Source organism: Oryzias melastigma, linkage group LG23, assembly GCF_002922805.2.
Source record: "Oryzias melastigma strain HK-1 linkage group LG23, ASM292280v2, whole genome shotgun sequence".
NCBI lineage: Eukaryota > Metazoa > Chordata > Actinopteri > Beloniformes > Adrianichthyidae > Oryzias > Oryzias melastigma.
The window spans coordinates 21161571-21173090 of NC_050534.1; the positions used below are offsets into that span (position 1 = coordinate 21161571).

Sequence of the window (11520 nt, forward strand, 5' to 3'; positions counted from 1 at the left end):
AGATCGACTATAAACTGGAGTTTGAACACTTCATCGCTTTGGAAGAGGAGACCACAGATCTCAAACTCAAAGTCAAGAAGCTGCAGATAGAAATCTTGGAACGAGACCACATGAGAGACGAGTTCCCCACAATGGTTACAATGAGATGCTGTTTGGAGGAACTCAAAAAAGAGTTAGAGTCCGAAATTTCTGAGCTGGAAGAGCGGCCGAACGATGCAGAAGAACTCAGCGTCCTGCATCAGACACTCGCCGAGCAGCTGCTGGAAACCACAGAAGAAACAGAAATGCTGCAGAAAAGACGGGACCAAGTCAGAGAGTCTCTTCAGGAAGTGAAAGACATGGAAGGGAAATGTCAGGAGATCCGAGCAGAAACAAACAAAAGCATCCAGATGAACTCGGATCTCTCAAAGGAGATCAAAAAACTGGAGGATGAAATCCGTGGTTTTCATGATGTGAAGGACAGAGTCATCGCCGCCACAGAGGAAAACCGCAGGATGAAGGAGGAAACTCTCACTCTGCAGAATTTAAGCAAAAATTCACGCAGCGAGATTCAGCATCTCCAGCAGCAAACTGACATTCTTCAGCAGGAACTGAAAAAGCTGAAAGATCAACGTCAGGAAAGAGACCAAATGAGGGAGATCTATTACACCACGTTGAAGGAATCCAGCCGCATGGAGAACCAGCAGCTGAATCTGGAAACGGAGATCTCCGATCTGAAAATTCAGGAAGTTGAAGATCAGGAATGGATTGAGGAGTACAACCAGCTGAAGGCCACAGCAGATCTCCTCAAACAGGAAACCCAAGACCTCCACAAATCTAAGGAGGATCTGACAGAGTCCATCAACCACCATCGCTTGATCCAAGACAAAGACCACACCCCCGTCAGAGCACGCCTGCAGGAGATCCCATCAACTCCTTCAAAGGTTGAAGAGAACTCTGATGAAGAAGAGATTGTTGAAGACGAGGAGGAACAAGTCTCCACCAAAGATGATCAAGCTCCAGCAAATTCTGGATCCTCATTGATTGATGAAGATGAGAAGAAGGTTGAGAAGATCCCTTTGGTTGATGACATCCTGATGTCTTCAGATGACGAGGAGACCCCAAATTCCGAAGTAGGAACTGACTCCAAAAAAGAAATCCAGAAAATGAAAAGTTCTGGCCCTTCTGAGGAAAGTCAGGAGGAAGATGGGGAGGAAGGTGAGAAAATCACTTTGGTTGAAAACTTCCAGATGTCTTTGGATGATGAGGAGGCCCCAAAATCTGAAGAAGAAACCGACTCCTACAAAGAAATTCTGCACATGAACAATACTGGCTCCTCATTGGCTAAAGAGGCTCAAGAAAGAGATAAAGTAGCCAATGATGATGAAGATTGTTCAGAGGAGGAGGAGGAGGGGAATACCAGTTCCAACGAAGAAATCCAGGATATGAAACATTCTGATTCTTCTGAGGAAAGACAAGAGGAAGAGGAGGAGGAAGAGGAGGAGGAAGAGGAGGAGGAAGAGGAGGAACAGGTTGAGAAAATCCCCTTGGTCGAAGACCTCCTGATGTCCTCTGATGAAGAGGAGGAAGAGAAGGAGGACGAGGAGGAGGAAGAGGAGGAGGAAGGGGAGGAGGAAGGGGAGGAACAGGTTGAGAAAATCCCCTTGGTCGAAGACCTCCTGCTGTCCTCTGATGAAGAGGAGGAAGAAAAGGAGGAAGAGGAGGAGGATGGATTCAAGTTTGACGATCTGTCTGACGAAGACTTGAAAAAGCTGAGCTTTAAGTAAGACGGGGGAACATTGGTGGCTGAGCCCACCCCCCACAGAGACACTTAAAGCAGATTAGATTAGATCAGAGTAGATTAGATTATATTAGATCAGAGTAGATTAGATTAGATTAAAAAAATTAGATCAGAGTAGATAAGATTAGATTAGATCAGAGTAGATTAGACTATATCAGAGTAGATTAGATTAGATCAGAGTAGATTAGATTTGATCAGAGTAGATTAGATTAGATCAGAGTAGATTAGATTAGATCAGAGTAGATTAGATTAGATTATATACACAGTTGGTTTAGACACTCTGTAGGTTTTTCCTTAGTTTACATAAGTTATTCAGACAGTTTTTACTTATAGTTTTTCTTTGCTTTAGTTTAAAAATGTAAGAACCCTCCCCACCCCCACCCCTCTGCCCTGGGGTGGGGGTGGGGAGGGTTTGTAGGTTTTTTTGTTGCCGTTTTCTTTTTTTTCTGCCATATATTTCCTTGTTTTATTGATTTGATTTGATTTCATTCGACCCCACCCCCACCCCGAGGCCTCAGCAGGCCTTGGGGTGGGGGTGGGGGAGGGGAAGGTTTTTATATTTTTACTTTAATTTTAAAAATAACTTGTGTGAGGCCAGTTTTGTTAAATAAAAAAGTGTTTTGCCTCGTCGATGTTTTTTACTACCACGTTAGCATTATTACTAAAAAAGGATTTTTATTCACTTTAAAGCTGTTCTTCTTCCAGTGAAGCAACAGAACGAAACATTAAAAGTTTTAAAGTTTGTTTTAATGTTTTCAATAAAAATGCTAACATTATGGGATGTTCCATGAACCAAATAGTTCCAAACATTCTGAAGGTTCTTGAGTGGATGCAGTTTGCATGTTCAGCCAGTACAGATGTGGGTTCTCTCCGGGCGCTCCGGCTTCCCCTTAATCCAAAAAGAGTTTCCATAAATGGAACATGTTTGACCTGGCTTTGAGAAAACAACATCCTTTTAGTCTGTAGAAAACCTCAGAGCAGCGAGGACCGTTCTGGGGGAAAAACTTTCAGGGTTTGATGAAAAGTGTTGAGGCAGAACTGGGCGGCAATTCTATGTGTTTTTATTTTTATTATTGTGTTTGAAATTGGTAAATGTTTTAAAGTGAAGCTCTTTGGGCTACACTTGTTGGAAAAGTACTCTATGAATAAAGATTTGGATTAATTAAGAGTACTTAACATTTTTTAATGCAACCACATGGGGGCACCACTCAGTGCTCGCATGTGCCGGTCCCAAGTCCGGGTAAATGCAGAGGGTTGTCGGACGGGCATCCTACATAAAAAAATGACCAGATCGGTTGAGAACCGTTTAACAACGACCACCGCTGGAGCTGGTGACCAACAGGCTGGAACTAAGATTGCGGTTGGTGGAGAAAGGAGAGGTTGAAGAAGCAGAAACAGTCCAATGAAGGCAGGAGTGAAGGACTTGTCTTGCGTTTACACCAAACTCCATTTGTGCTGCACATCCGAGCGTCTTTGGGTGTGTCACAGAAGCATGTGGGAGTTCAGCCGGGTTTCCAGCCCAGCAGGGAACCCACTGCAGCTTTAAACCAACTTTCGGGGGCATACACATAAATGCAACTCTAAACCAGGGGTCCCCACACTACGGCCCGCGGGCCGAATCCGGCCCACATCCAAATTTTGCCCGGCCCCACCCCTCTCTATCGAGACGTATGATTTTTATTTTTTCTCTTTTCCCCAAATCTGGCTTTGAGATTGTTTGCTAACAATGCTAGAAAAAGTGTTTTCTGTTAGTAAAACAGCGTTTAGCTAACAGAAAACACTGTTAGCATCTAGAACAAACAGAACTGCTAACAGAAATGCTAACAGGAAACACTGTTAGCATCAATTGCAGAGAAAACTGCTAACATAAATGCTAACAGAAAACACTGTTAGCATCAGTCGCAGACAGAAATGCTAACACAACTGCTAACAGGAAACACTGTTAGCATCAATCGCAGACAGAACTGCTAACAGAAATGCTACAGAAACACTGTCATCCCACCACATTTCTATGAGTTGCTGATTCTCACTGTTGCTCTTTTACTTTGCTTACATCCCATAATGCCCGGCTACCGTGGCTGTTTTGGTCCAGTTGTTCCACTCCAAGTATGGAGCCTATTCAGACTGAGTCCGATTGAAACCGAACCAAGACTACCTTGAAAGACGGGTCAGAGAGCGGTTCCTGGATCCAGACTAGAGTCTGCTTGGGTGTATTCAGACTGAAACTTTGTTCTGGATTATTGGAGGAAACAAACTCTGGTTCTCTTTAAGCGGATCAAAGGTGTCTAGTCTGAATACAGCGTTGAGCAACATGTGAGGGGAAGTAAGTGTGAAGTCAGGCGTGTTGGACAGATTTTCTCTGTTTCCTCAGTGTGCAAGAGGCTGTTAGCGCTGTTCACGTGCACAGTCCTGGTCATTGTTACTATGACGACCTCCAGAGAAAAAGGTCGATGAACATCACTGACTGTATCTGAGAACGTCACCCACAGAAAACAGTTTACATCCAGCTCCCACCAAACAAAGTCGCCGGACGCCACCATGTTGAAACCAGTCCACATCAGGCTACAGTGATTGGTCCGAGTCGGTCTGAGTTCTGGTTTCTACGGCAACCACTCTGGTCAATCAGAAGTTTAGTTAGAAGGAAATCTGTCAAACATTTGGAACGTTGGAGGCTCCACCTGCTTTATTTTAACCATCTAATTGGTCAGTTTTTCATTTCAATAACTTGAGCAACAGAAACAAATGAATTAAAAACATTCAGGATTATAAAATCATAAAAGGGTAATAAAGCAAGAATGTTTATTCTGACCAATAGAACGACTGAGTAACAGCTGTTTGATTCTCTATAGAAGTCTATGGGATTTTGTGAGCACTTCCTGTTTGGAGTACCAGGAAGGGGTTGGAGTCACTCAGTCCAGCTGTCATATACAGTCAGTGATGCTGATATGAGATGAGGAACACCCAGATACTTCCATTGGAGTTCTTTCTGGAGTCTACAGCTCCGACTTTGAGGCTATTTTCTTGAAGCTAATGTATATGCATTATTTTGTAGTTAAAGTTTTCAGCAACGACTGTTTTAACAAACCTGAGTCTGGAGTGATGTCATCAGAGCTCCTCGCTGATGGAAGACCCCAAGATCCAAACCTTACCCCCCTCTCCAGATGGTTTGTCCCAAAGAGATGGTTAATGAAGCAATTACAATCACCTGTGTGCCTCACAAACACGCCCTCTAGTGGACAAACTCCTATGAGTTTTCTGTCATTCTGACCTTCTAAAAAAAATTATTCTAACACTCAGAATTCATTTATTTTGTTCCTTTCATGAGAAAAACAAACACTTTTATGACTTTAGATGTCAAATGTTGTTAAAAATATGAGAATTCTTACTTTAAATTCTAAAATTCTAACTTTGATTTGGGATTTTAGTCTCAGAATTCTGATTCAAACCTCAGTATTTTTCTGAATTTATCTCAAAATATTGGGACATTTTTTCATGTATTAGTTCAAAATTTTAATAATAGTTTAAACCAGAGTTTATTTTTATGAAATAACCAGCAGATCTTCAAATGTGGACCAACAGCTCTTCATTTCAACCTCTAAATTAAATCACTTTTGCTGTCAGAAACGGTGGTTACCACGGTAACAGTCTGCAGATTCAAAACCAATAAACTCATCCAGGTTGTTGTTGCTTCCTGATGATTTTCTGTAAGTTTATTTGGAGATATTTCAGAGGAAAACACATCCAGGTCTTGGTTCTGTTGTAGAGGTTTATTTTTCTGTATATTTTTACAAATAGAAGCACAAATACGTTCTTGGGGACTCCTCTGAGAGACTTTCAGAGACGGAATCGACGTCGTCCGTTTATCTGGAAGGACAAAAACAGAAGAATGAGAGACGGAAAGAGGGATTTCTGCGGTGTCTGGAGCTACCGAACATGTCTGCTCTAATCCTGAGACTCCTCCTAACACCGAACACTACCAACGTTACCTCCTCCATTTAGTCCCTGATTCAGCAGAGAGAAGGAGCAGAGAGGATCCATGAACAAACACTATAGACCCTGAAGACGTTTAAATCTATCTGCTGCCAAGAGGTCAGAGAAAAGAGGAGGAGGAGCGGGAACTCACAGAGCGGCGGCTCCAGAGATGATCTCAATGAGCTCCTTGGTGATGACGGCCTGCCGGGTGCGGTTGAAGGTTAGAGTCAGCTTGTCGATCATCTCAGCTTAGAAGAAAAAAGAAGAAAGTCAAAATAAAGAAACTTTCACAGACGAAAAGATAAAGAGACCAAAGAAAACTGAGTTCTTGTAGCTTTTTTGAACATATATAAAGAAAATAAATTAAGGCTGGAAATCGATTAAAATAAAATTAACTAATTAATCTCAAACCTGGGGAAAAATTAATCGCGAATATTATTATTATTATTTTTTTACAGTATTTGTCAACCACTTTTTATTTGTGTATAATCACAAAATTAAATATGACATGACAAGGCGCCGGAGCATGAATGAAAGAGTCCAATTTTTGAGAAAAAAATGATCTAAACCAAAAAAACAACGAGATTAAAGTACTAAAAAAACGATTGAATATTTATTTCTTTTTAAATAACCATGGTATAAGTGGGAAAATAAACCAATGAAGTGTTTTAATGCACGCTGTGGATGACTGCACCGCTTAGAGAGAGAGAGACTGCTGCTCCGAGAGGAGCGATTCATTTAGTTAATCATAATTTTTTAATCGTGTGAGTTAATGCGCCTAAAATTAAGATTAAAATGACATTTCTGAGTATTTGTTTATTCAAACTGTTGTGAATCGGGAGCAGACGATCTGAATAAAAAATCGTATTTGTGACGTAGAAATTGTTCGGCTGAATAATATTGTTGCACCGGTTATAGTGAGAGGGCTGTAAGCTAGTGGGAGAGAGTGGAAACAGAAGGGTAATGGGAAATGGGGGTGGGGTTGCTTCAGACCAAGAGTCCCCCCTACAACTTAGGTGACTTTCTAATAAATTCCTGCTGCTCTACAGAAACTATGTCTTGGATTTTGGCTGAAAAGAGCATAATAGTAATATAAACTTCATTACCAAATGCTGCGTTCAAGGTACTTTTAAAAAGCTCAGACATTTGGACGTTCCTGGAGGAAAACGTGGTCAGAAACTTTTATGATGAAGCTCGTTTAGAACCAACTAGAGCTGAGCCAGTTCGCTAAATTAACTAATTATAGATCATGTGATCATATTTTCAGGTATTTAACAACCAAATTTCCCAGTACGAGTCCTTGAAAGCAACATGCTTTAGCTGAGCATGCTCAGTAACGTCGATGTATCCATAAAAACAAACTTATTGAGAGAGGCTCACAGGCGTTCTTGCTGGCGCTGTCCATGGCCGTCATCCTGGCGCTCTGCTCGCTGGTGGAGGACTCCCTCAGAGCCAGGTAGATGACGTTGACCAGAGCGAACTCCTGGTAGTTCCTCAGCACGTCGGCGTCGATGTCGTCGTAGATCCCCATGTTCTCTGGGGAGGGGGAGGGGCACGTTCAGGATCCGACTCACAAACGTGGAAAAGGACGAGTTTCTCCTACCTGAGTTGGCCACGACGTCAGTGGAAAACACCGGCTTCTGGTCCGTCTTGTAGGAGATGACGGACCTGCAGAGTCGGGGGTTAGTCCGGGATTGGAGAAGTAGTCACAATTAGAGCTGCCACCATTAGTCGACAAATCGACTATTGAAATAGTCGACGACTAATTTAATAGTCGATTAGTTCTTACTTTATAATACATGGAGTCATATATGGAGCTAGTTTTTTGGACTATTTTGGTATTTATTTAGAGTTTTTAGGACATTCTAAAGCAAAGCTAATATTTTAGCTACATGCTAGCTATTTTGGCTAATTTAGGATTTTTTGTTTTTTAGGCTAATTTGGAGTTTGGCTAATATTTCAGCCACATCCTAGCTTTTTTGGCTAATTTAGAGTTTAGCTAATATCTCAGCTAGCTTTTTTTAGCTCATTTACATTTTTTGTGTTTTAGGCTAATTTGGATCTTAGCTAATATTTCATCTACATGCTAGCTATTTTGGCTAATTTAGGATTTTTTCCAGTTTTTTAGGCTTATTTGGCATTTAACTAATATTTTAGCTCACTATCAGCTTCAGCGCTTCCAGCTAATAGCTGTAGTGATTTCAGCTATTAATTTCAGCATCTTCAGCTGTCAGCACTAGCATCTTCAGAGGACAAATTCAGCTCACAGCATCCACACTAGCATTATCACAGGTAATTCTATATGTCTAGTTTTTAATTATTTGCTAATGATGGTTAAGATGCGTGCTTTACATCCAGTTTGCCATGTGCCGATTAGTCGACAAATCGGGAAATAATCATTGATTAGTCGACTATCAAAATAATCGTTTGTGGCAGCTCTAGTCACAATAAAAGGGCGGGTCCACACCTGAATCTGTTGAAGATGATGGAGCCCTGGTCGAACTCGTATCCGGAGTTGAGCAGCTCGGTGGCGATGATGGAGGCGTCGCCGAAGCTGGGCGGTTTGCGTCCGATCTCCTTACAGTTCAGCATGATGTGCTTGCCGTGAGTTCTGCGCGGATCAGTGGATCATGAAACCAAAGCGGGCGAGTCGGAACCCTGACCAGTCAGAACGGCTCAAACCTGTGCAGCAGGCCTCTCAGCTTGTCCCCCACGTTGACCACCATCACCTCCTTGCCGGCGCCGGTCAGGTTGGCGATCTCGTTCTTTATGGTCTTGGCAACGCCGGAGTGGATGGCGCCGCAGAGCCCACGGTCAGAGGTCACGCCGACCAGCAGGTGCTTGGTGGCCTTCTCCTCGGGCGCCTTGATCTCGGCCTTCTCGTACAGAGCTGTGGACCAGGAGAGTTCGTTAGTGCGGCTCCACGAGAGCGCGGCGTCACCGCCAACACGCAGGCGTACCCAGAGCTCCGGTGCCGTAGACGCGGGCCGGCTTCAGCTGCCGCTCAGCGCGGGCGTACTTAGCGGCGGCCACCATCTTCATGGACTTTGTGATCTTCTGGATGTTCTTGATGGACTTCAGGCGGATGGTGACTGGAGGAGATGGTCACATTTTGGAGTTTAGCAGGTAATTAAGCAACAAGCTAGCAATTTTGGCTAATTTGGAGTTTAGGTAATTTTTTCACAACATGCTAACGTTTTTGACTAATTTAGTTTGATAAGGACTTTAAAGCTATTTTGGAGTTTAGCTAGTATTTAAGCAACAGGCGAATGTTTTGGGCTAATTTATTATCTTCTGGGGGTTTTCATAGGCTAATTTAAGAGTTTAGCTTCTATTTTAGCAACAGGCTAACATTTTTGAATAATTTAGGCTACTGAGGATTTTTAGGCTGTTTTGGTGTTTAGTATATTCCTAAGAATTATTTTTTTTTTAAAAATTGCCCTTTTATATAGAAAGATCTTATATATTTTGCCTCTATAGAAAAAAATAAAAAATATGTAACAGGAAATTAACAAAAAAGATTAGACAATATTTAGACCTTTTACATTTATTACTTCTGATTGCACAGACCCCGCACTTTCTTTCATTGGCTATCTCTGCTTTATGTTTTTTTCTGTTTCTGGAGTATTGTACTGACATTGTGTTTGAATAAAAAAAATGTGACTTTAGCTAGTTAAGCAACAAGCTAACTATTTTGGCTAATTTGGCCTCTACTAAAGTTTTTTATAGGAAATCTTAAAGTTTACCTCATATTTCAGCAAAACACAAAATATTTTTGCAAAATTGTAATGCATTAGGGATTTTTTAGCAATTTTTCTAGAAAATATTGCAGCAATTTAGGTTAACTTCAGCTCTCTTTCACAGTTCTGTAATGAAATTTTCAGTCTTTCAGCAACTTCACAGTTTGCAAATAGCTTTTGCATTTTCAGCAAATCCCTTCAGCAATTAAAGTAAACTGCGTCATGATTTTCAACAAAAAGCTTCAGTATCTTCAGCAAAAACATTCACACTATCATTATCGCAAATAATGCAACTTTTCTAGTTTTTGTCTTTTTTTTTTACTTTCATCCTTATCTGTACAACAATAATTTGTTTCTAGATTTAATTTTTCTTCAGTTTGAACTCATATAAATATAAATTCTCAAAATAAAATGTTTTTTGTCAAGTGGAAGCTTAATTTTCAGCAAGTTTAGTCTATGTGTGAAGATAACAGGATCTAGTCAACTTTTTTGGCAAACAACAAATATAAAATGCTCAAACTAAATTATTTAAGATATTCTTGAAAAGTTGAAGACAATGTAAAATAATTAGCAGTAAAATCATCAAAACTTTAAATCAGATATAAAAACTTGAGCTTCGTCACATTTTCATTTAAGTTTTTGTTTTAATTTTCTGATCTCCAGTTATACCAAAATAAAAGTCCTAAAGGGGGTCATCAGGGCACTCTACGCTTTTATTTTGGAATCAAACCATCCTCAATAAATGACAGTTCTCAGAGATGTTTAGCTATACCAAAATAAAAGCCTTCCTAAGGATTCATCTTGACAGTAAAAGCTTTTATTTTGATATAGAACCATCCTGAATGAATGTCAGTCTTCAGAGATGCTATGTTGACAGATTTGCACAATAAAAGTCCTCTTATAATGAAGTGCAGACTCAAACATCTGCAAGCTAATGGTCAATTTGAACTTAATGGTGCACTTACTGTCCTTCAAGGTGGCCATGTTCCTGACCTGCCCACTGCAAACACAAACAGCTCACGTTAGCGTTTCATGCACTTCCGTCCATGTACAACGATCAGTTCAGAGCTGAAATATCTCCTCCTGTAGACACCTTACAGCATTTTATGACAAATAAGAACTGTTGCGACCTAAAGCTGTTAGCTAGGTAGCATCCTTTAGCTTGAAAGCTAACGCTACTGCGAAGATAATAGCTGTTGACAAACAATTTACTGTACGAATAAACATTAACAGAACTATAAAGATTATTTATTGACTTTTATTACATTTGAAAAGTAGCAACAACAATGTCAGGGAGCGTTAGCGCTGTCATTAGCACGTAGCCGGCTGAGTTAGCTTCATTCATTAGCTGCGGCCTGCTAGCACGTCCTTGTAGCACAGATCAGCAAATCCTGAGTGTAAAAGGCCGGATTTTCGTTTCTGTGGCGCTTTAGAGTTTAAATCAAAAAAAGTTAAATAAAACGATGAGAAGTGTCAGGTTTAAATGGGTTTGGGTTTACCATTGTGGGAGGAAAACCAACGCGCTGCTCCGGGCGAACATGGCTGCAGCAATGAAGGTCAGACACCCAGAACTGCGCATGCGCAAGTGGAAGATTGTCTGATGCTGCTTTCAAGGAACCGCAAAGAGGATTTCTGCTGCGGTTTAAAAAAGCAAACGCACAAAAAAATAATTTCTCCACACTTTATAAATGTGACAGTAAAATATAAATTTGATAAATATTGAGATTAAGCTTTACTGAGTACTTTGGTACTCAATTATCGAAAAAGGGGCCCGCGTTTTTCTATGTCAAAGCACTTAATTTGATGTATTTCATGTCTATGATGTGCACAAAAACTCTATAGCAGACCTTTTGCCCAAAAATAATTTTCACAGGTATATCAAAATGATTTTCCTTGAAGGTGAAATGTATAATGTAAACTGTTTTCACTTCTGCAATCAATAAAACAGCAAATATGGTAACTGGGATAAAATAAATTAAAACTTCAAAATTTACAAATTTGATTTTTAAAATTACCAAATAATATAAA

The 11520-nt window shown here is 40.6% G+C and overlaps 1 protein-coding gene across 2 annotated transcripts; it reads right to left on the reverse strand.

Moving 5' to 3' along the window:
• Nucleotides 1-5528: 5528 nt before the first annotated feature.
• Nucleotides 5529-11125, reverse strand: atp5f1c (ATP synthase F1 subunit gamma). Of its 2 annotated transcripts, XM_024292522.2 has the most exons (9): nt 10992-11125; nt 10458-10492; nt 8713-8844; nt 8435-8642; nt 8220-8363; nt 7356-7420; nt 7133-7288; nt 5904-6000; nt 5529-5644 (listed from the first exon to the last, which is right to left on the reverse strand). In XM_024292522.2, exons 1-9 carry the CDS (start codon nt 11069-11071, stop codon nt 5641-5643), a joined length of 921 nt encoding a protein of 306 aa, XP_024148290.1. In that variant the 5' UTR covers nt 11072-11125; the 3' UTR covers nt 5529-5640. The 2 variants fall into 2 exon arrangements, with proteins under 2 accessions (XP_024148290.1, XP_024148298.1); XM_024292530.2 differs by lacking the exon at nt 5529-5644 and having other exon boundaries at nt 5900-6000.
• Between the last annotated feature and the right edge of the window lie 395 nt (nt 11126-11520).

Excerpts from the sequence above, each read along its gene's own strand:
- atp5f1c (XM_024292522.2), bottom strand. The coding sequence starts at position 11,071 with ATGCGCAGTTCTGGGTGTCTGACCTTCATTGCTGCAGCCATGTTCGCC. Across the intron at positions 8,364-8,434 it reads CTGAGAGGCCTGCTGCACAG|AACTCACGGCAAGCACATCA; the intron begins GTTTGAGCCGTT and ends TGATCCGCGCAG. Across the intron at positions 7,421-8,219 it reads ATCATCTTCAACAGATTCAG|GTCCGTCATCTCCTACAAGA; the intron begins GTGTGGACCCGC and ends CCGACTCTGCAG.